This window comes from Nanorana parkeri, unplaced genomic scaffold (assembly GCF_000935625.1).
Source record: "Nanorana parkeri isolate BGI_ZX_2015 unplaced genomic scaffold, ASM93562v1 scaffold96, whole genome shotgun sequence".
NCBI lineage: Eukaryota > Metazoa > Chordata > Amphibia > Anura > Dicroglossidae > Nanorana > Nanorana parkeri.
Genome location: NW_017306364.1, coordinates 518,979 through 542,265, shown reverse-complemented (window position 1 = coordinate 542,265; position 23,287 = coordinate 518,979). Strand labels below are relative to the sequence as shown.

The 23,287-nt window shown below is 42.5% G+C and overlaps 1 protein-coding gene across 1 annotated transcript in view; it reads right to left on the bottom strand.

Moving 5' to 3' along the window:
* The window catches only part of ABI3 (ABI family member 3), a 27,349-nt gene extending 11,142 nt beyond the window's left edge, over nt 1–16,207 (bottom strand). Inside the window, exons 1-3 of the mRNA XM_018552709.1 lie at nt 16,059–16,207; nt 8,682–8,849; nt 5,083–5,259 (exon numbers count right to left, since the gene is read on the bottom strand). Of these exons, the coding sequence (XP_018408211.1) occupies nt 5,083–5,259; nt 8,682–8,849; nt 16,059–16,163 (450 nt within the window). The 5' untranslated portion in view covers nt 16,164–16,207. The remainder of the gene's footprint in view (nt 1–5,082; nt 5,260–8,681; nt 8,850–16,058) is intronic.
* Between the last annotated feature and the right edge of the window lie 7,080 nt (nt 16,208–23,287).

Here is a 23,287-nt window from a genome sequence, read left to right as displayed (position 1 = left end):
TGATTTACTCCATTTAAAAAAAAAAAGTTTACTCCTATGGCCAATACAGTGTAGGAGTATATGTATATCTTTTACAAATGATTAGTTAGCCTCTTTTGTAAGCTAGGCTATAGTTTCAGGTTACACTATATGCTGTAATTCCTTGGGGCCCACCAAGCAGCCCATGGGTAGTGATGGGCCGAACAGGCCCGAGTTCGGTTCGAATTCGAACTTTAGAACACCCAAAAAGTTCAAACTCAAACTCAATGCAAGTCAATGGGGGGTAGAACTTTCAAAAACAATTGTCCCCTTTAAGAGGGCTTATATACAAGTTATTGGCCAATAAAGGTGTTTGGGGATCCGGGTACTGCCCTGGGGGACAGGAATCAATGAAAGAAAAACTTTTGTAAAGGAGCAGTGATTTTAACATCACTTAAAGGGTAACAATAAAAATGAAAAATCCCTTTAAATATCGTGCCTGGGGGGTCCCTTTACACTGCCTGTAAAGTGGAAAATCTGTACGATGTATAGAACCTGCTGCAGCAAAACTGAAATTTCGAAAGAAATAAAAATGACTTTTTTTTAAATTCTTAAAGCATGCAGTTTCCCCCTCCCAAACAATACCAGACCCTTTAGGTCTGGTGGGAATGTTAGGAGGGACCAATTTTTTTTTTTTAAAGCGTGGGGTTCCCCCTAAAAGTAATTCCAGACCTCTAAGGTCTGGTAGGAATATTTAGGAGGTAGCCCATGTAAAAAACAAACAAACAAAAAAGTGTGCGGGGTTCCCCCTCAAAGTCATACCAGGCCCTTAAGGTCTGGTAGGAATTTTAAGGAGGAACCCCACCCCCAAAAATGGGGTGAAAAAAACTTGAAATTCCATACAAGACCCTTGATCCGAGCATAGGCCTGGATGAGCAAGCGCCTCCCCTCCCTCCCACACCAGGCAGGGGGGCTTATTCACATCAGGAAACTTCTTTAATAAAAGGGGCACCCAGATGCTGCCCCCCCTTGTGAATGAGTAAGGGGTACTAGTTATAGGCCGGTTATAGATTCATGCATGTACCATTTTTTTCTAGTACTAGTACCCCTACCCATTCACTAAGAGGTTAAATAAAATTGTAAATAAAAATCCTTTATTTGGAAAAAAAACAAAAGACATGTTTTTCACAAGTCTTTTATTTAAAATAAAACCCCCCACAAATGTATCCACCGATGTAATCCAACGTCAATCACGACGTCCAGTGTTGTCTACGATGACAACGTCTCGGCGAAATAAAAAATAAAACAATAAAAAATAGATAGAAATTATTATTTTTTTAATGACGACCGCTGTCCCGTCCGCTCGCAACGAACACCCGCCGCATAATGGCATTTTAACAGATGCCGGTAACATATAAACATTTGGGCGGAGCTAGCAGTGACAGCTAGCTCCGCCCAAATGTTTACAGTTGAAACAGGGTGAGTCATGATTGGGCAAAGTCATCATGACTTTGCCCAATCATGGCTCTCACTGTTCTCTGTGCCCTGATTGGGCAAAGTCTTGCACCTGACCTGTGGTCAGGTGCAAGCCATTAGCCAATTAGGGCTTCACAAGGAGCATTGCCTTGGGCATTCGGCAAACACACAAACTAGCGATGTTCAAGCCCAACCCTACCCATGGGCCAAATGTGGCCAAGCAATACTCTAACCAGGTCAGAAGCACAGCGGATTACAGAGGCTCTGGAGCAGTGGTTCTCAACCTTTCTAGGGCCGGGACCCCTTGGTAACATTTGCCAAGTTGTGGTGACCTCCAACGGTAAAATTTAGGGATGACGCGGCTGCTGCTGCGACATCTGGCGGCTTGGCGGGAGAACTGACACTGCTGCGCTAGGAGAGGACTGAGGAGGACTCTCACCTTATTATTGTTTATTTTTTAATAATTTGTTTCTTATTTCTTTTTAATCGCTTTTTTATTTTTTTAATTTCTTTAATAATTTTTGTATCTATTTTTTTCCCACTTAACTTCATTGCTGTCACACAGAGGTAACAAGCCCCTCTGTAATAGCAATTGGAGGTGACAGGTTCTCTTTATTGACCCCGTCACCTCCAATACAGGAGTCCTAGCACAGCACTGTGCTGGAACTTCTGTGACAGGTGAGAGGGGAAGAGCACAGCACAGCACGGCACAGCACAGCACAGCTCTCCCCTCTCACTGTGTACACGGAGCGGCAGGTTTACTTTTAACCCTGTCGAAAAAAAAACAAAAAAAAAAACTTTCTCCTGGAAAGGTTTAGTCTGCTCGATGAGAGTTTTTTTTCTTTTCTGACTGAAAAAAAAAGAGCAGAGAAAGCGCTTCTCTCCTGGGTGGCCAGAAGCCGCTAGGCGACCCCTGGCAAATCGTCATTTGACCCCCGAAGGGGTCCCGACCCCCAGGTTGAGAACCACTGCTCTGGAGGGCTTTAGCGATGAAACTGTGGGTTGTCAATGACAGACTGTGTCCAGCACTAATCCAAGGAGCTGAACTGATCAACTCCTGGGCTTCTGCTTCTGGAAGCGTCATAGGCAGCAGGCAATGTAAACGCAATGGGGAACTTCTGTCTTGTTTTTACATTGCAAGTGGAATTACATCACTTTCTGTTAGCATGGAGGCATGGGCAGTGCTGAAGCTGCTTTGTCCAGCCTCACACTGCAGCAGTAGATGTGACATAGTAGTTACATCGTCAGGTTACAAAAAAAACACAACTCCATCAAGTTTGACCTATGGAGAAAATAAAAAAAATATAATACAGAAAAACGTCAATAAACAGAACCTTATGCCCACAGTTAGCCACAGTTAATCCAAAAGAAGGCAAAAAAACCTTTATAAAGCACGGTTCAATTTGCTCCAACAGGGAAAAAATTAGATGAGACCAAATTAAAGAAGCTTGTTCATAGAGATTTATCAGCTCATTTCCGATTGGTCGCTGTTGGCAACACAAAATCTTCTATAAAACTCTCCCGCCCTCCACAGAGACTGAAAATCAAGATAGTCTGAGCCAATGCTGGGAACTGGAGTCATTGTTTCACTTGTCTGATTCTATTTCTGGTTTTTACATCTACTTCTCTTTTCGGTATGGCTCAACACTCCGGCTGTGGTTTGTATGGGGCGCCTTTCTGTTCTGCTGGTTCCCTCATAGTACAACATCAGCAATGCTTCTACCGACTGAATGGACTTAATAATGGTACATTACATATAGCACATAGTGTGATTTGACCATACAATGCATACTGCAGATACATGCACTGCAGATCATACTCTTTCTGTAATAACCGAGTAACTGAACAGGAATTGTTAAAAGCCTACACTACTACCAGGGCCCCCCCAAGGCCAGGTTCCTCAATGCGCCCCCCTAACCGCCACCCCCCCTCTCCCCCCCATGGAGAATGGCAGACCTGCAGGTTGCATACAATGTCGCCAAGATCACTTGTACAAAACAAGCAGTGGCTTCCACGCTTTACATTTAGCTCTGCTTGCCCAAAGCATGGCCAAATGTAGAAAACAACAACCCACCCCGAGCATCGGGAGATAGGAATTCCACACCCCTGCTTCCCCCCGAGGCCGGGCCTTGGTTAGCCTTGTGGGAAATCCGGCCCTGACTACTACTACTACAATTAAAAAAGATCAGTATTATTTACTCAGGCATAAAGACTAAAAGACTATGGGGGTTATTCACTAAGCTGCTGAAGACAGCCGAATGAATAACAGAACCAAAGTGAAATGAGCCGACGACTCTTTGGTTATTCACTGCAGCCCTGTGCAGTTATTTTTAGCCGCCCATTGGCTGCATTCAGCCTGCTTCATGCAGCACGTTCAGCCGAACCGAAGGTAAGAGCCCGTTCTCCTCAGCTGATGCAACATCTGGATCAGCTGAGGCAAACGTTCAGCAGTTAATTCTCTGCTGTTCACCCCATTCTCAAAGGGGCCAAACAGCAGAGAGTGAATAGCCGAATGCTCGGCTCAGCATTTGGCTCGGCCATTCTGTTCTCTACCTCAGAGTTAGTGAACAGAATAAATAATGCCACTGTAAAAAAAAACAAAAAAACAGTGGGTCATATCAGACCCTTTTGGTCTGGTTGGAATTTAAGGGGGGTCCCCATTTAAAAAAAATTGGGGTCCCTCTAAAATCCCACACCAAACCCTTAATCTGAGCACTGGCCTGGCAGGGCAGGAAAAGGATGGGGACGAGACCCTTGTCCTCATCGGTATGGGGACAAGGTGCTTTTCCAGGGAGTCCCCCATGAAAAAGCACCCTTCAAATGTCCACGGCATGTGGCCTGGTATGGTGCGCCCCCCCTCCATGCACCATACCAGGCCACATGCCCTGGACATTTAAAGGGTGCTTTTTCATGGGGGACTCCCTGGAAAAGCACCTTGTCCCCATACCGATGAGGACAAGGGCCTCTTCCCCACAACCCTGGCCTGGTGGTTGTGGGGGTCTGCAGACAGTAGGGGCTCATCTGCATCTGGGTACCCCCTTTCGTGAATGAGTAAGAGGTAGGTGTTACCCCTACTCATTCACTAAAGAGAAAAGTTAAAATAAAAACACGACACCATGAAAAAATCCTTTAACTGAACAAAAAACAAGAAATTTTTTGACAAAACCCCAAAAATCATCTAACGCTGTAATCCATGGTTAACCACATCGTTCAGCAATGTAATCCCTTGTCAATCACCCTGAGTGATGCCTGCTGATTCGCCGAAATAAAAAAAAGTCCTGCCGCCTGGCAACCCGTCCTCCCCCATCGAACACCCGCCGCAAAATGACAGGTCCAGGCCGAATGTAAATAAATAGGCGGAGTGAGTTGTGACGTCACAACAGTTTGGGTGTTCTACAATAAAGCATTAGAAAAGTTCTTAAAGTGACTGGCGCCCAATTTACTGTTCACATCCCACAACCCAGCTAAGGATCCACCCATGAGAGTGCCTTTGGGGGGTCCACCACAGGCCTTTGGGGGTCAGGGGTGCGCTACACTTATATTAATAGAGGTTTTTAGTACAATGTATATCTGACTGAATATCTATTTCTGTGCCTTCAATTAGGCTTTACAGAGAGGAATCATATGCAAATGGAGTGAAAGTCTCACCATGAGTCCATGGCCGGTATTATCAAGGGACGAGAGATTAATGGGATTTCTGGTATATGTGGACTGTGGTTGTTTGGTCTCTCCATACACAATTTTTTGAGTGTGTGGGAACCTCTTCGAGACAGTCAAACTTCCAATTTTGCGCCGGGAAACTTTTTCAGCATGGATATCTAGAAACTGCAGACATAGAAAAGAATGAAAATATAAATGTAATTTCATATACTGTATGTATGGATGATAGTCTGTGGCAATGCCATCCTGCACGTTGGACATGACTGAATATCATAAAATACAGTTATTATTTATTCTTTATGATGATAGGCCGGGTGGAACGGGCTCATATTTTCCTTCTTGCCAGTGGAAAATACAATTTTGTATGGTTGCTATGACATTAAATATAGTGCTGGCTTCCTATATCTTTCATGGCCACCAGTGGTGAAAGATTCCCACCATTCTTAGATTTAACTAACTGCTGCAGCCATTATAAACCCAATGATGTTACATTCATCAAAAGACTGGTCAGAATGTAGAAATAATGTAAACATCTTGCAATTGTAGCTACCAAGCAATACATGGGGACAGTGGGTATCTGAACCCCACAGTACCTGTCCAATACAGAAAAATCCATTTTAAATGGAGCCGATTCTTTATATTGTCCTTCTTTGAACAGTCTGATTTATAAAACATAGGGAGTTCTGCTTTAAAAGGGAAGGAGTTGTATAAGAAATTATTTGAAAATCACCTTGATAGTTTTCTAAAACCATGAATGACAAAGAGAATCAATTCTTGAAAAGCGCAGTAGATGGCACCACTTAGTCTCTCTTCTAAGCATACTATCCTCATAGGCTCACATTAGCACAAGACCGTGAAGAACGTTTTCTTGTCATTGTTCTTGTTATATCAAACACATAATTGCTTCTTATTAGTGCACAACATTCTGTACAAGTGCTTTTGTTGTTTTCTCGGAATTTGGGTAGATGCAGAGGGGGGGCTGTTTTGACCTTTCTATCTATTATAGTTAGCAATCCTTGCTATGCAACACAAAAGCCTTTTAGTCTTCACACCTTGTCTTACAACATACTCGGCCCCGGCTTCTATTTTTGCACATTGACTAATTTAAAACATAAACTCCAACCTAACCTTCTTTTTTAGGCTTGGATACAATGAGAAAGGGTTAAAATCTTTTTTTCCGGCTTCTAAAGCTACACTATTTGGCTAAACGTTTGTTGACACCTAACCATCACACCCCTCCAAATTATTGAGTTTGGGTGTATCCAGTGAAGGGTACGCTAATGCAGTTTACAAAGACATATTCGAAAACTGTGCAGCTCCCAACGTTGTGGCAATTGTTTGAATGGCCTTTTTTGTTCCCGCTTGCATTGCTGAGTTTGCATGTTTTGATGTGGAAGAACTTGAGTGGCCTGCAGAAAGGCCTGACCTCAGTCCCACTAAATATCTTTGTGGTTGAACTTGAAACCCAATTGTGAGCCATTTCTTCTCATTCAACATCAGAACCTGACCTCACAAATGTGAATTTAGCTGAAAGCCTTCCCAGCAGAATGGGGGCTTTTATAGCTGCAAAGGCGAGCTGGAATGGGATGTCCAACAAGCTCAAATAAGCTTGATGGTCAGGCATCCACAAACATTTAGCCAAACAATGTATCTTTGCACCCATAGGGGAGATTCCCCTTCAATTCTTAGACTGAAGGTGAGAGAAAATTTACGAATTGGGAACACAGACAGCCAAAGGTCTTAGCACTTTTCCATTTTCAGTATCTAAAACAGTGATTATTATTCAGGATTCATATAGTGCTAATAGTCTGCACAGCATTTTGCAAAATTAAGGAAGACATTACAATTACATTACAATTCAATGCAAAAGGATTAGGAGTTCCCTGCTCATTAAAACTTACAATTTAACAAGGAAAGGGAAGTGATACAAAAGTTAAAAATTGTGAGGGATGAGCTGATGGAGGAAGTAGAAGTAGTAAAAGTATGTTTTTAGGTAGAGGTGGGATAGGCACGCCTAAAGAGATGAGTTTTAAGGGATTGCCTAAAGACAGAGTAGGAAATAGCTGGACAGATTGGGGTATGGAGTTCAAGAGGCTCTGGAGAAGTCATGGAGATGAGCATAGGAGAAGTTGACAAGGGAGCTAAAGAGCAGAAGGTCTTGGGAAAGTGCAGAGATGAGGCTAGTGATGTAGCCTGGGGTAGAATCGTGAAAAAATTGCTTTGGCTAACCCTTGTGTTTTTGATACGCCAGAATGTAATTTAAACTTTGGAACTTTTGAAACTTCAATTAGGCTATAGAGGAAAAACTAAGAGAGAGAATTATGTAAGGTAACCTATTTCTGAGTTGCCTGGCTCCATCTGGCATAATTCTTTAGAATGAATCATGCCTAAGATCAGACACCACTGCATGCCTGTTATTACCATTTTAGTATTATTTGCATTTGTATTTTTCAATTCAGTATTACCTTTGCTAGCTAGTGTAGCGCTCACCCCCAAAAGAGCCGCTAAATCCCCTGTTCATCTCTAGTCTGTCTAGGGTATGTTCTTCAGCTGCCCACCCAATAGCATTAACCGCCCTTCTTCTAGTGTCCACAAACTGACGTCCACTCCAGTAATAAAATGCTGAATAACCTTTTATTGAACATCTTCACTGGGGAGAGAGGGCATAGGGGTTCTAAGCTTTCAGGGGTAACTGACAAGAGCTCCAGACTCACCAGACCAGGTTGGCATATCAGTGTAGATCCACCAGGGAGGCAGTGGATGGCAACGGATGTAGCACATAAGCAGGATGGATACATATCCTCAAACAGGAAAGACACTGACCATACTCCTGAAGTCCTACTAGTTCCGGGGTACTTCAAGAGCCAGCATTGGTCCCGGTTCTCTTCCTCTTACCACAACACAGGCCTCCTCCATGTCTGGGTGTGGCCACGAGGGGCGCTGTAAAGCTTTCTCGCACAGGGCGCCTAAAGGCCTAAGGCCGGCCCTGCCAGTATGCACCACTGGTTGAGAGAAACCCAGTAATTAGCTGCTGTACTGTAAATACACTACAGTGCCTCTCACTGGCTGTCCCACAATATGACAGAGTCACACTCCGCCCAGGGGGGTACAGACAATGCCAGACACCTGGAATTAACCAGCTAACTGCCACTATAATTCCAGCCAGACTGACTAGAGCCATGGCTACCACTAAATGTCTAGTAGCCACATCACAGAAGGTGATGGGGGCTACACTAGAAAAGCCACTCTCTGATTAAGCTTCACCTTTTTACTTGTCTTCATGGGTGTCTCTGATGGGTAAGCCCTGACAACTGCCATTTCACTGTCCAATGACAATGCTTCAATGGCTAGTAAGGGCACTAAGAGAATGTCAGGCCACAGTAACAATGTGAAACTAAATCATAGAGGACCACAGAAAATGCTTGTCTGGCTTGGCATCTTTTTTAGAGATGGAATACAGTTTTACTTTAAAGTAACTGTGGTTCCTGTAGGAGGAAAGGCTTTTTGAAGATACCTTCAGATGCAAGGAAAACATTCAACCCATAAGTGGCACATGTTCTGTAAAAAAAAAATACCTGGTGACTAACCTGAGAGATGAATCTGACTTTAGCCTCCTCCTTCAGCAGAACTTGACTCTGCTCCTCCAGCATGTCTGAAATGTATCTGGCAGCAGTTCCCACTTGAGAAACCACACTAGCCAGGGTTTGTGTCACAAGAGCCATGGTACTCTCCAGAGACTTGCGCTTGTTGGGAGCCTGCGGAGAAGTCAAGGACAGGTCTTCAAAAGGATTGTTTATTTTTAAAGAGAACATTTTGATAGTATTTTTACAGATACACAAGAAAGACTCTCAGGACCCTAACGCTTAACCCCCTAAACCTAGTCTAACTGCGCCACGCTATCCCTAACCCTATTGCTCAACCCCTAAACCAAGCTTGAGCTCTAAACCTACCTTGATACAAATTTTTATCCCTTATAGTGATACCTCTACTAACTCTAACTTTAACATTTAACCTCCCCTAAGCATAACACCTTACCTACACCCTAAAAACAACACTCCTGCATCAAAATCAAGCAGTGCTGAGATCCACGGATCAGAAAAACTGTGCCTTTCCAATATGAATTTGAGATTTTAGCCAGACTGGGCAACAATCATCATGGCTATAAGTGACAGTAGGTACCACTGGCTGATCCTTCTCTGGACAACAAGTTACTGACTGGGTCGGTTTTCTTTTGTCCAACCATTATAGTTTCCTCTTATCAAGTCCCACCTGGAGTGTGTCTGGCTATTCTTTGCCACTACCTACATATTCACACTCCAGTGATGTCCATGGTATGGTTTGAAGAAATTATTATGTTATAATACTGTACGTCAAACCACCATCTAATGCCTATGAGTTATTTAAAATTGTCATCATGCACATTTATCCCTATCATCCCAATATGCCTTTCTACAAAATGCTATAAATCCCATGTAGGTTAGGATTCCTATTAATCCTAATGCATGGACAAACATGTCTTATCTACTCCACGAGAGCTACCCTAAAATGAAGGTCTCACTATACACAAAAATTCCAAAATAAATTCCAAAGAGATCAAAATAAATTATATGTAGACTGCATAAAGATCAAGAAAAAAAGAAACATTAAAAACATTTGAAAACAGCTTCCCCTTTTTGCTACAGTGGAGGAAAAATATCCCATATATCATCCAAAGAGTTTGCATATACAGTATGTATCCACCGTTTACCACAGCTCAGCTTCTCCTTATTGAGTTGGTTGTAAATAGAATAGTTCCTCTTGGTGACCTCATTTTGTTAATGTTTCAATCAAAGTGATTACAGAGAAAGCAAAGATTGCTATTTATATTCCAAATGGTATCCTTCAATGATGTCGATATATATTTATGTCTGTGAAGGTTCTCATTCATCCAGGTCATGGTATATCTGTAAAAAATAAGTCAAGGCAACTGGACTTGCTGTATAATTCTTCGTTTCACTGGACATCCAAACAGCTTTCTCAATTCAGAATGACTTGTACAAACAATTCTCTGGGAATAAATGTGGTGAATATTGCTCCAATCCACACAATATGTTAGTCACAACCAGGTGTTGATTGCATTTGCCTAATTGGAGCTAGGTGTTAATAACTTGCCCAGAGAGAGGTGCTAAAACAGCATTGTATGTGGCAGACAATAGATGTCCCACCCCCCCACCTCTGTTCAAGCTTGGCTTCTCCATTTTTTAAATAATTGCCTCTTTCACGCCTCTTTTAAAGCAGTCCTCCACCCTGTCTAGGGTGTGTACTTGACTGTCTTCAAGAAGACAATCAAGTACTGTCTTGAACTCCAATTATGCAAATGCAATCAACACCTGGTTGTGACTAACAGATTATGTGGATTGGAGCAACATTCACCATATCTATTCCCAGATAATTTTTTGTACGAGTCATTCTGAACTGAGAAAGCTGATTTGATGACCAGTGAAACGTCTTGGGAAACGTCTTCAAGAAAAATACAGCAAGTCCAGTTGCCTTGACATATTTTTTACAGATAAATATATATTTATATACTTGCTCTATATATGGGTGGAGTGTTATTATAGAAAATTTGCAGAGGCATTCGCCCTGTGAAATTGCATTTACATTCGTTCTGTGAGAACCGAAGCAAAAACAAAGGTAAGATCAGGTAAATACTCCACTAGGGCCACTAGATGGAGTTGAGGAGCATAGAAAGTAAGAATTGTTTCCACTGCTCCTCAGCTCCATCTAGTGGCCGTTATAAATAGACACCAATAATGATGAAGTATACAGCAATATTTCAATGCTGATGGCATACATTTTCTTGACTGTGTCATAATAATTCGGTCCTATGCGAAACAGCTGATAAAAAAATCTGTTACAACAATTATCTCCGAATTCTAGAATCCTGCGCCACTTCTGGAGATATACAAATTGTTTGGGAAGGTCAAATGCTTCCCAAGGAAGAGATAGAGTTCACCCACAGTAAATGTATAATCCCAAGTCATAAAATGATCATAAATTTAATCTTTGCAAATGGATTATCTGACAGGTAATGATGTGCATAGTTGCATGTGTTCAATTGCATATCATAGCAACCATAAATTATGTTTTCGCAGCTTATTGTCCTTCCAGTTGCTTTGTCACAGGCTTACTGGTCTCAAGACACCCTCTCACTTATATGTCCTTTCGATTTCCTCATTGAGTGAATCGTTCAACATACAGTTGATATCCAAATGAAGTCACTGTCAGAATAATGTCCTTCAAAGTTATTGTTCTAGACGCTGAGCTGTGTCATCGTTGAGACAGTGCATCTACCAGTTTTAGGGGGCCTCCACCATGCGTAACCTTGTTAAACAGAAAAAGCCAGCACCCCATAATTAGACTCAGTTGTTTATTGAGGGCTCAACTAGTTACAAAAAAAAGCAGCAAAAACCTTCTTCCTCCAGAAGAACATGGTCTTTGCCACTTTTTCTTTGTATCTTGTCTTGTTGACCCCTCAATAAACAACGGAGGCTCATTATGTGGTGCTGCTTCTTCTACTTTATGAGCTCTAATACAGTATTACCGGAAGCCGTTCACTCCCGATCAGTGGCGTTCAGGGTCAGGTGCTGGAGGGATTTGTTGTCTATAGTTAAAACTATGCATAACCCAACACGCTTCATCTCCGTCATGAGGAAGTCTTGTGATGGGAATGAAGCACATAGCATTATGGGTATCCAAGGACTCTAAAATACTATGAGAACCTGTCATTATGTGAACCCAATGAACCCACATACAGACCAAGTATATAGATATTCATGACACCTTAGAAGGATACCATTTGGAATAGAAATGCCAATTCTTGGATTACCTGTAATCACATTAACTGAAACATCTGTGGCATTAAATACCTTACCCTTATACCTGGAGAAATATTCCTTTAAATAAATAAAATGAGGACACCAAGAAGAACGATCCTATTTATAACTAATGAAGAGATCATGAACTGTGATGAACACTTGATACACACTGTATATGCACATTCTTTGAATCACGTTCTACTGGGGCAAAAGAAGGAAGACATTTGTCTTTATTGTTATTTTCTTCTTGGTCTTGTCTTCTGGTTGCAGTATTAATATAAATTTTTTTTTTTTCTTTTTGGAACTTATTTTTGATTTTTTTGTTTGTGTATAGGAAGAGTGTCATCATTAGATATCTCTAGTGGGATAAATAAGACATTTTTATGCCTGGTTCATTTGAGTTTTTGTCCTGGAGACAATATCATAGCATTAGATCCAGGGGCATAACTACAGATCACAGGGCCACATAGCAAAAATGTGATGCGGGGCCCCTCTCACAACCTCTCTCTGAGCTATGGCTAAGGATACCGAGATGCTAAAGACTCCTCTTTTGCTTCTAAATTCTAATTTCCCACACTGTAGACTCTACAACTTTACATTGCAACCATTCCAACCCTTAATGATACAGCACTATGTTTATTTGCCTCAACAACCTAATGGGGTGCCCCTTCCATCCCCAGACCCCATAGCAGCCGTCTGGGCTGCAATGGCTATAGTTGCACCACTGATTAGATCTATATGCTGGCACAGACCTTAGCCCCAATTTAGAGTTTGACAGATAATCCTAATACACCAGAGGTTCACATGCATACACACACACACACACTACGGAGTCTATATATGAAACATTCCCAGAGTCATTCGCTCTACAAATCCCTGAGAACGTTCCTTCTGTGAGAATATAGGCAAAACTATATATACAATATATACACTGAGTGGCCAGATGATTATGACCACCCCATCAGTACTTCGTTGGGCCACGAGATGAATCCACGAGACGACTTAGTTGGGCCGCCTCGTGACTTCAGTTGGTTGAGAACAATGTTGAGGGATATTTGAGTATGTCAAATCCTTTGTTCAACACCAGTGGCTGACTGCCGGATCTCAGGAGTGCTCTGCGATGTATATGACCTAAATAAATGCATATTTGTCCACAACTTCCTCCTTATAAATAAGCCAAGGGGATTTATCAGGGAAGTTACAACAGAATTATGCACTTGTCATCATTATTATTACCAAAGTATTAATAAAGGTTGAACCATATGCATGCAACACCCAAACCTGCAATCTAAAGCAGGCCATACACTCATCAAATTTCCACTGTGTCAGCAGCACTTGGCCAAAGTTTGGCCACTGTGTGTCCCCCATCAAGACCGCTGCCCCATTCCACAAAAGTCGATTTTTTCAACTGATTTTTCAACTGACTTTTGTCAAAGGAGGTTGCCCCAAAATTTTTTGGCTGAACAGTAACTGCAGCCAATACAATACACTGACTGGGGAAAAGGGGGGGAGGGTTCCCTGCTTGAAAGGGGGAATCGAGAGGCATTTTTCGGGGCTGAATGAGAATAAAATGCTAGTGTTTAGCCAGCGTTAGATGAATACACCTATTCTGCAAACAGGTTTCTCATTGTTCTTTACACAATTTTCCACCAAACATACACCAAAGAGGAGGTGAGGGGTATGTTCTATACTTACCAGCATAAGGGGGAAATTCAAAATCAAGCCACGGTCTTATAGTACATTTTATTTCATAAAAGATAACACTGCTCATGTTTTTTGCACTGCTTTGCTAGACACAATGTTGATAGATTTCTCCCAGTAAACCCTGAAGTGACCCTTTCGCTAGAGACAAAAATGTAAAACAAAGTGCTGCCCAATAACAAAGTTCCAATGGGGTTCCCTTTTTAAAGGAGAACTATGAGGTGAGTGCTTTTCACTCACCTCATAGTTCTAGCCGACCTGTGACAATCAGACTGTTACAGGTCGGCTCAGTAGATCGGAAGTGAGCGAACACATACTGGCGCTCGCTCACCTCTCGATCGCAGAGAGCCGTGACAGGGGAGGGACTGGATTCCCCCCTCCCTGCTCCGATCCTCCAGCGCTGACTGGCGGAACGGACAGGGGAGGGGGCGGGTACAGCTGGCTCTGCCTCTAGATAGGCAGAGCCAGCTGTCACTCACGCAGCTGGGCGGATCCGGACATAATTGTTGGGATCTGCTTCAGCTGCGGCGTCTCAGTATACCGCGAGCTGCAGCTTGCGGTATACTGAGCTTAGGGTGACGGGAGGATGCTAGTTTGTGTCCTCCCTTTACCCTAAGGAGAACTATGGGGAAAAGCCCTGACCCCATAGTTCTCCTTTAACCTCTCTGTACTAGCTGGGGGTGTCAATTGTTTCAATAAATGTCACTGATGTTGACATAATCTATGCCTGAATTAAAGTGACACTAAACGCAGGAGTTAAATCTTAAAATTGCATTCAAGTACCTTAACTATTAACAAAAAATCTTATTTGTGTATCACTCGGCTGTAGATCCTCAAATCATCTCTGAATTGGTGCTGACACTGTCCTTCTTTCTGGAGGATGGCTAGTTTTGTTCCCCATGGTCCCTGTGTGTGTTGTAAAGTAGCCATCGCTCCTAGCTCACTCATGTGATGGACTACAACCTCAATACAAATTAGTAAAGTAAACATGGAGATTGTTGTCCATCACAGGAGCGAGGTTAGACAACACACACACAGGGACCATGGGGAACAAAAGTAGCCACCCTCCAGAAGCAAGGACAGTCTCAGCACCTATTTGAGGATCTTCAGCCAAGTGATGCACAAATAAGATACATTTTTTGTAATAGTTAAGGTACGTGAATGTATTTTTATGGCTTAACTCCTGAGTTTAGTGTCAGTTTAAGACAGCAGGAGAGCTGTCATCATAGACAGTACACTACTAGGGACCAGCATACCATCCAACTTTTTGAGATGATAAGAGGGCCGCCTTCCAGCACAACGTCATTAGGTAATGAACACACCCCTGCCACACCCTAGTTATATGAATCATTAAGAATTTATATGCCAAAAATAAATGGTTGAATCCAGAACTGTTGTTTTCCTCCATTACTTCTCCTTTATACTGGCTTTTCCAAATCATAATCAAGATAATTAGGAGATAAGATGGTTTTAGTGGAGAATAAGACTTTTGGTAGTTAAAAAGAACTTCCTCAAAGATATCTGTACATCGTACCAAAAAGAGGGACAACTGAGGAAAGAGAGACAGAGAGATTGGGTTCCAACTAAAGGACAGTCCATCCATATGTGGAACTGTTGGGAGGTATGGGGCTCAAAGCCATCGATAAAAGTTACAGTCGTAGTAGCAATAATAATAACAACCATAATGATATTTTTTTTATTCTTGCTCTTGAACACAATTCTATAACCCCACCCTACAAACTTCTTCAGACTATAGCTTATTGAACTTTTTTGGGAAAACTACAAACATTTTCTCCCCTCCAAGGTTTAGCAGAGGAACAACTCTCTGATTTCTAACTGCATTAGGCATACAGTATTAAATTCAGTCCGTAGCAAAGCTCCGAGAGCAATCAACCTGTACTGCTAATGCAGCAAATGCTTCTTCCTGCCCACAGTTGAATCCTTGACTAGGGACCTTACTGAGTTCTGACTTCAGCTCTTCTATGCTGGAAATTCACAGTTTCGTTTTCCTAACAGCCTCGGTAATGGGGTCCCCCTCCTACCCCAGGCCCCATAGCAGCTACGTAAGCTGTTATTGCTATTGTTACACCACGGATTGCAACCCTAGAGTGCGTATTTGGACTACGGTTCTGTAGTTCACAGACGTGAACTAGGCAGGCTGGTAACACTACTTCGGGTTTTAGTGAAGCACAATCAGTACACAAGAGATTATGAGCTTGCTGGATCTAACAAAACACTTTTAATGCTATATTTAACAGACCAAAATGGAGTAGAAAAGGGAAGCTTATTATTAGGATTTGCATACACTTTAAGCTACACTGAAACACAACACCAAGTTGTGTCTATCGAGGGAAGCAAGGATTTCTTAAGGGACCCCTCACTATCCAGTTTTCCCCCCAAACTTACCTCCATGTAGTTCTTCTCACAGTAATCAGCAACATTCTGCAGGTTTTGGTAGCTGTCTCGTAGAGCTTTCCGTGCCGCAGAAATCTCTCTGTAATTATCTGTCATTGCCTTTGCCGTTATTGAGAATCTAGGGTATTATGTTCAGTCAACCCCCCTCTCCAGATGTGTCATAGTCAGCATCTCATTGTATATATGAGAGCAGAAGACTGCGGCTCCGAGATACTTCCTCATACTAAACCACAATGTACTGAGCGCCTAGACTAACACAAAGCCACACACGGCTTGTCACAGTGATATGAGCACAAGTCTTGTGTAGAATGGCACAGTCCTGAGGGTGTAGGACCAGATGTGATTCAAAGGGGGCCCTGTGGTGACGGATGGTGTTGTGCAAAACCAGTAGTAAGGAAGGAAGTCACCAGTACTCCGAGCATGCGTTTCCAAAATGTATTATGAACACATAGGGGTTCAGTTATGAAACTTCCGCCCAGCTGAGTGAATGCCATTCATATGGCATTCCCGCCACTAGATGGAGATGAGAAGCACAGGAATTTCCTATGCTCCTCGGCTTCATCTAGTGGCAGGAATGCAATGCGCCTCACAGGGTCCACTTCCTCAGGGTGACTTCCAAGAAAGAAAACCCAGCAAGTGTTTATAATTAATTTTGGTTATGTATTTTTGGAGTGCTGGTGGCTTCCATTCTTACTGTGATGATATGAAGGTCTCCACCTCTATTGGTGTATACACCCTGGGTCCTTTCTCACTCAATGTTACTGAAGATTACCAACATAAAATATTTAACTCATACAGCAAACCTTTTATGTTACAATATGAAGACTGCTGGTGTTGCCCCCTTCTAAAAAAATGCTGGTTGCCTGACCCCCTGGCTTCAATCTTTTTGAGCCATGGACCAATTATACAAATCAGGAAGATCAGAGAAAAGTCTTTACCTTCATATTTGTTCTAAGTCAGAGTACAGAAGCAAGAGGGCCAGAATAAAAACCAGACACTCAGCATTTTCAAAAGGAGAGGTCAGCAGTATCAGACTTGGGGACCATTCACATTAGGGAAGCACGACCCCCATGCATAGACAAGGCAATTTTCCTTGTTTTAAATAGGGCACAATTCACACTACTGTGTTGTGTTGGTGTGCCCTGAAAAAAAAGTAGGGCATGCTGTACTTTTTTCAGTGCAGCGTGGTGCAACACGGTATAACTTGCTGGTATTAACATGCCCTTAATATTTATATAAAGGGTATCTATGGTCAAAAAATAAACATGTATTGTACCGGTATATCAATCTAGAAGTTTGTAAACTTACTTATCAAAGATGCCCATAGGATGTACTTCCTCAATGCACTGACCACATTTCACTCAGCACTGTGATATGCACTTCCTTGTGTCAAAACTTATACAGAGCCTGCCATCTGAACTACAACTCAATGTCTGAACAATGGAACATTATCATTGCCTTCTGGAAGCAATGCATGATGGGCTATGTCAGGGGTCAAAGGGGTCTGAGCTACTAGCCAGGCCTTAAGAGTTAGTCGCCACCAGTTACATAGTTACATAGTATTTGAGGTTGAATAAAGACACATGTCCATCAAGTCCAACCTATTGTGTGTGTGTGTGTGTGTGTAAAGATCCCCGCGTCATCTCGTTTTTAGGAGTACTTGTACCCCTGTATATTACCGTTTCTCAGGAAATCGTCCAAAAGCCTCTTGAATGATTCCAGACTATTAGCTGAAATCACTGCTTGCGGCAGTGAGTTCCAGACCCTAACCGCGCGAACTGAGAAGAATCCCCTTCGCCCCTTGTGTTTGAATTTTTTTTCTACTACACATAACATAATCCCCCCTGTTCCCTGCCCCCCACACATAACATAATCCCCTCCCCTTGTTCCCTGCCGCCACACTGTAACATAATACAAGGAAGCCCCCTCACCTGCTTGTCTTTCTGCAGGGAGGAGGCGAGCAGGCAGATCCCTGGTGATCTGGTGTGATTAGTAAGGTATGCAGACATTACTAATCACTGCGTTTTTGATCCGGAGCTCAGTGAAGAGTAAGCTTTGATTGCATCATCAAAAACAATTCCTATAACAAAGCTGATGTTATAACAGGATAAAATATGCTGGGACTGTACAACTCTTTTATTGACGATTTTCCTTCAACCTGGACCTGTGCTTTGCCTAAATAAAACTATTTTGTGGGTTTTGTTTTACTTACTTGCTGCAACAATGGTAAAAATACCCTGTGCTGGCAGCATGCGTGAGAGTCGGACTGCTGCTCTCGCACACAAAGCAGCAAGTCTTTAGCTATGAAAGACAACAACCTGAGCTTATGGAAAGAAAAAGAAGAAAAACCGGATTAGCTAGAAGCTGAACTCAGAACTCAGGCGGTAAGCCACGGGGGTTAATCAATCAATAGGTTGGACTTGATGGACTAATGTCTTTATTCAACCTCAAATACTATGTAACTATGTAATAGTGCAGCGTTAAAAGCCTCACGGTATAGTAACCAAATAAGTGTAATATATACAACATATATGTGAAACTGAATAAAGATCTTATGTTCAATTGAATCTATGACTGTTATGTATATCTAAACCATAAACATCTCTGTGAAAAAAATGCATGAATGGATATAATAAAAATGAGTGAATTATGTGAACTGTGTACAATATCTCATTCAGTAGATCGATATATACAGGCGAAAACGAACTATTGGCGTTCAAGTGACGAATTAATAACCACAATCAAGTGAAAAAAATAGTAACATCCAATAACCAAAAAAAAGAGTGCATGAATGGATAAGAAAAATTGAGTGAATTGTGTACAATATCTACTAACTATAACGTGAGGCTTTTAGCGCTGCACTATTGATTGATTAAGTCTTTAGCTATACCTGCACACTGCTCTAATCAACAGCACTCCAGCTCCCTAGGCAGAGCTGGTCATTGGAGCAGTGTGCAAGGGGGTGTGTAAGATGGCTGGAGACCTAGGTTGCTTTGTTGAGTGTAGGAGCGGCGGTCTGGCTCTCTAGAATGCTGCCAAGGTATTGTAAACATTGTTGCAGCACATAGTACGTCAAAAAGCCCAAAAAGAAAAGCATATTGGTTACAGTAAATGCAACCTGACTGCATTACAGCAACAAATTTAGAAGATTCAATTGGACTTTATTGTTGGATTCCCCAGCAGCCAGCACATACTCAACTTCCTTGTACTCCCTCGCCATTCGGTTAAGTCTTTGTAAGCTCCATGTCACCAGTATACATAGAGGCCATAGTCCGTACTCCCTGACTAACATTCAGTAAAAGCTACCTTTCTGTCTGTTAAAAGGAGAACTATGGGGTAAGTGTTTTCCCCCATAGTTCTCCTAAGGGTCACGGGAGGGCATAAACTAGTGTCCTCCCGTCACCCTAAGCTCAGTATATCGCGAGCTACAGCTTGCGGTATACTGAGACCGCCGTAGCCGGGACGGATCTCGACATTACTGTCGAGATCCACCCAGCTGCGTGATTGACAGCTGGCTCTGCCTACCTAGAGGCAGAGACAGCTGTACCCGCCCCCTCCCCCGTCCGTTCCACCAGTCAGTGCTGGAGGATCGGACCGGGGAGGGGGGGAATCCCTGCAGCTAGCCGTGAGTGACAGTCACAGCTCTCTGCAGGGAGATGATCGATAAGTGAGCGAGCGACGGTATCTGTTCGCCCACTTCTCGATCTATTGAGCCGACGTGTGACAGTTTCATTGTCACACGTCGGCTCGAACTATGAGGTTGAGTGGAAATCACTCACCCCATAGTTCTCCTTTAAGTAAATTAAGATATATTATAAATTAATTACACACCAGCAATCTATCTGTTTTGCTTGGGAGCACAACTTTCCTGCATCTGGGTGATTTGACTGAACACAAAAACCCAGCACCTCTTAAACGTGTTCCTTTGGTGTTCATTTCAATGAGCTGTTCAATGCCCCACAAAGGACCACCAATCACTCCGGCAGCTCTTTTGGCAATGCGCCCCAAGGCACAGTACTGTGTTAACACATATTGTGATGTGCTGCACCACAGTTGCACTGGAAAGATGTGTTGGCGTGCCATTCAGGAATGGTACCGCATTGCACCAATGCGCATGTGAAATGACCTTATTGTCACGGCCCCAGTTTTCAGACTGGGAGTCGGTAGAAATGATGCCCCCACAATCATCATGACTGGCCCATGAAGCAGAGGAGCGAGACCTCATACCGGCAAATAAAAACAAACTTTAATCTTGACCTAGTCAGCTTAGAACTGGATCATCAACAAGGCAACCTGAGCAGAAGCCTAGGACCCTATCAATGTTCAGGGGGCCCAGCTACAATCTTGATGTGCCTGCGCCCTAATCAGTCACTGGTTGAGCTATTTCTAAAGCAGTGGCCACACAAGTCTCATATATGACTGTGAGATCCATAGGGTCTCCATAAACAGTCTCCAAGACTGGCCAATGAAGCAGAAGATGGAGACCTCCTACCAGCTTTTGATAACAGATCTTTTTTCATTGTCTTTAATCTTAACCTATTCAGTTTGGAGCTGGATCATCCACAAGGCGCCTAAGCAGGAGCCTAGGACCCAATCATTATCCAGGGGGCCCAGCTACTAGCTCCATGCTCCCGTGCCTTAATCTGTCACTGTTTCAGCTATGCCTGAAGTAGTGGCTACACAAAGCTCCTATATATGTTTAAATATATTCTCATGATTACAACTGTCAGATCCATGGGGCCGCCATAGGCCATGTTTTCTTAAAAAAAAGTATTTTTGATTTTGGGGATTGTTCCATATGGTCAATTTGGAGTCCATTTCTTTGTAGATTAAAAAAAAAAAAAAAAACAGAGGTGGGATTTAAATGCAAGGCTCAGCCGAGTTCTGTAATTAGTGCATACATGTGTTTAATTCTCAAACAACAACACTAATTACCATCTCTGTGTAATCCTATTATGTAGGGAGCCAGATATCTGGCCGCAGCCTCGGCATTATCCTCCTGACCTTCTCCAACAGACTTGGGTTACATGACATGGATCAGATACATTCATAAAACAGGAGCAAAGGAAGAACGACTATTTTGTTACTACAGTCAATACAATTGTTGCTTTCATTATCTAAGCTGCATCATAGCTGCAAATTTGTTTGCTTTTAAGGTTGCCGAGAGATCTCAAAGCTTGCTGCCGGTAAAGTAATTTCTTTGTTACAGTTATATAGGACAAATCAGCCATGGTATGTTGTTTTAAGGCTAAATTAACACCTTGATTATCAGTTAATGAAAGTCCCCCATTCTGCTACAAGTTACACTGCTACATCTGCAGTTGATCCCACGTTAAATGCCTCCATTTTTCCTGCATGTGAGTGGGTAAGCAATTCAGTAACTTTTCTATCTACATTCTGAGGGTTGAGACCACACCTCACTGATCATTAGTAGTAAGCCTGGGCTTTGTGCGAAACCCAGTTCACCTGCACAAGCAGAAGCCTGTTCAATACTGTGACTGCCACTCCCTCCTCCTGACCCAATCAGTTTCAGAGAGGTCGCTGCAACTGCCATCACTAATTCTGATTGGGCTGGGGGTGGGGGACTCAGGCACACTGGGTTTGCACCAAGCCTATGCTCATCTCTACTGATCATCATGGAATGTATTGCTATCTTTAATGCAAGGCAAAAGGGGCAGTTGCCCCAGGCCCAGTCATTGTTGTGAGGCAGAAACGAGGTGGGCGCTAGCATAAGGCTGCACCTTGCACCACCCCTGAGCCCCACTCCCCCATGCTCAGGTGTCACATGCCACCAGTTGCCTGACACCTAGAAAGATGGCAACCACCACATGACATGACCCAAGCCCACTCTCCCCATTCTGCAGGTTGTGAGAGCCACTCACCTACTGGTCCTGCCACTAAAAGTGCTGTGGCTAGTCAGTGGATGTTCAAGAAAATGTTTGCCCAGGGCCCATCAATATTAAAGATGGCCATAATGGAATGGCTTATCCAGCAGTATAAATCAGTCTAATTGTTTTGGTGGCCTACACTATTGAAGGATTCATACCATTGAGCAGAGCTGGACAGAGCAGATAACAATACAAATGGATGCCTTCTAGTATATACAGTATCTTATCATTCTTGCAAACATTAGAGGGCAATTATGGCTTGCATGCCTTATTTAACCACCTAAAGGGGCTTTGCCCTACCCCCAACTTGTTGGATTGTCCCCAAGTTTGCATGTTTATGCCTATGAAAGAAGGAGGGAAAGCATTGATGGACACCTCCATCAATGGCTGTATGCTAGAGTGTCTGGTGCAGTCCACTAAGGATCAATGCCTGAAACCAGTTGCATCACATGGCAAGGATCTCCCCTTAATGTGACCACTTTTATCAGATTATTGGGCTGATTAATACACCATTTAAAGTTGTTTTTTTCATATCAGTTCACTAAGTGATACAGAAATACTCATGTATTGTGAACTGATAAACCCCTGTGCTGCACGCTTAGCAGTTAGCATTGTACCCAGATCTCTCTCTGTGGACTAAGTAGAACTCCTTTCTCCTGTGCTATGGTGAAAAGAAAGAGGGTAGGTGTTCTGTAGTCCTGGCCTAGGGTGACAATGCTGCTCCTTTATAAATATGGTACAGTCAGCGGGTGTTGTCACATTAGGCCAGGATGTGTGTTACTGCCAAGATCACCAGGGGAAAATAAAGGGGAAAAAATTACCGATAATTTGCAATATATTACATGTATTTTCTTAGATTTAGATTTGCTTATAGATGAAAATAATGCCTATATTAAATCTGACAGAAGATCCATTGCCGTAAGGAGGCAGGAAATATAAATATCCATTCAAAGACAAAGCAGGATGTGTATTTTCTAGACTTGTGCGCCGTCAAAAAATTTGTTCCGTTTTGTTTTGTTTCGTAATATCCATTATTTCGTATTTTGTATCGGAAACTCAATTCGGATTCGTACGAAATACGGATTTTCGTTAGTTTCGGCACATTTTCGTAACTGTACAAACATTCGTTATGATGAAGTTAAAAAGCAAAAATACCTTTGTTAATATTGGAATCGATGTGGTAGTTGTTTTTTTATCCGAAATACGAATTCCGTCCGAATTTCGTATTTCGGACTTTAAAAAAAACTACCATCAACTCCAATATAAATGTACTTTGCTTTTTACCTTCAATATAACGAATGTTATAATGTTCGTAACGAAACGAAAATACGT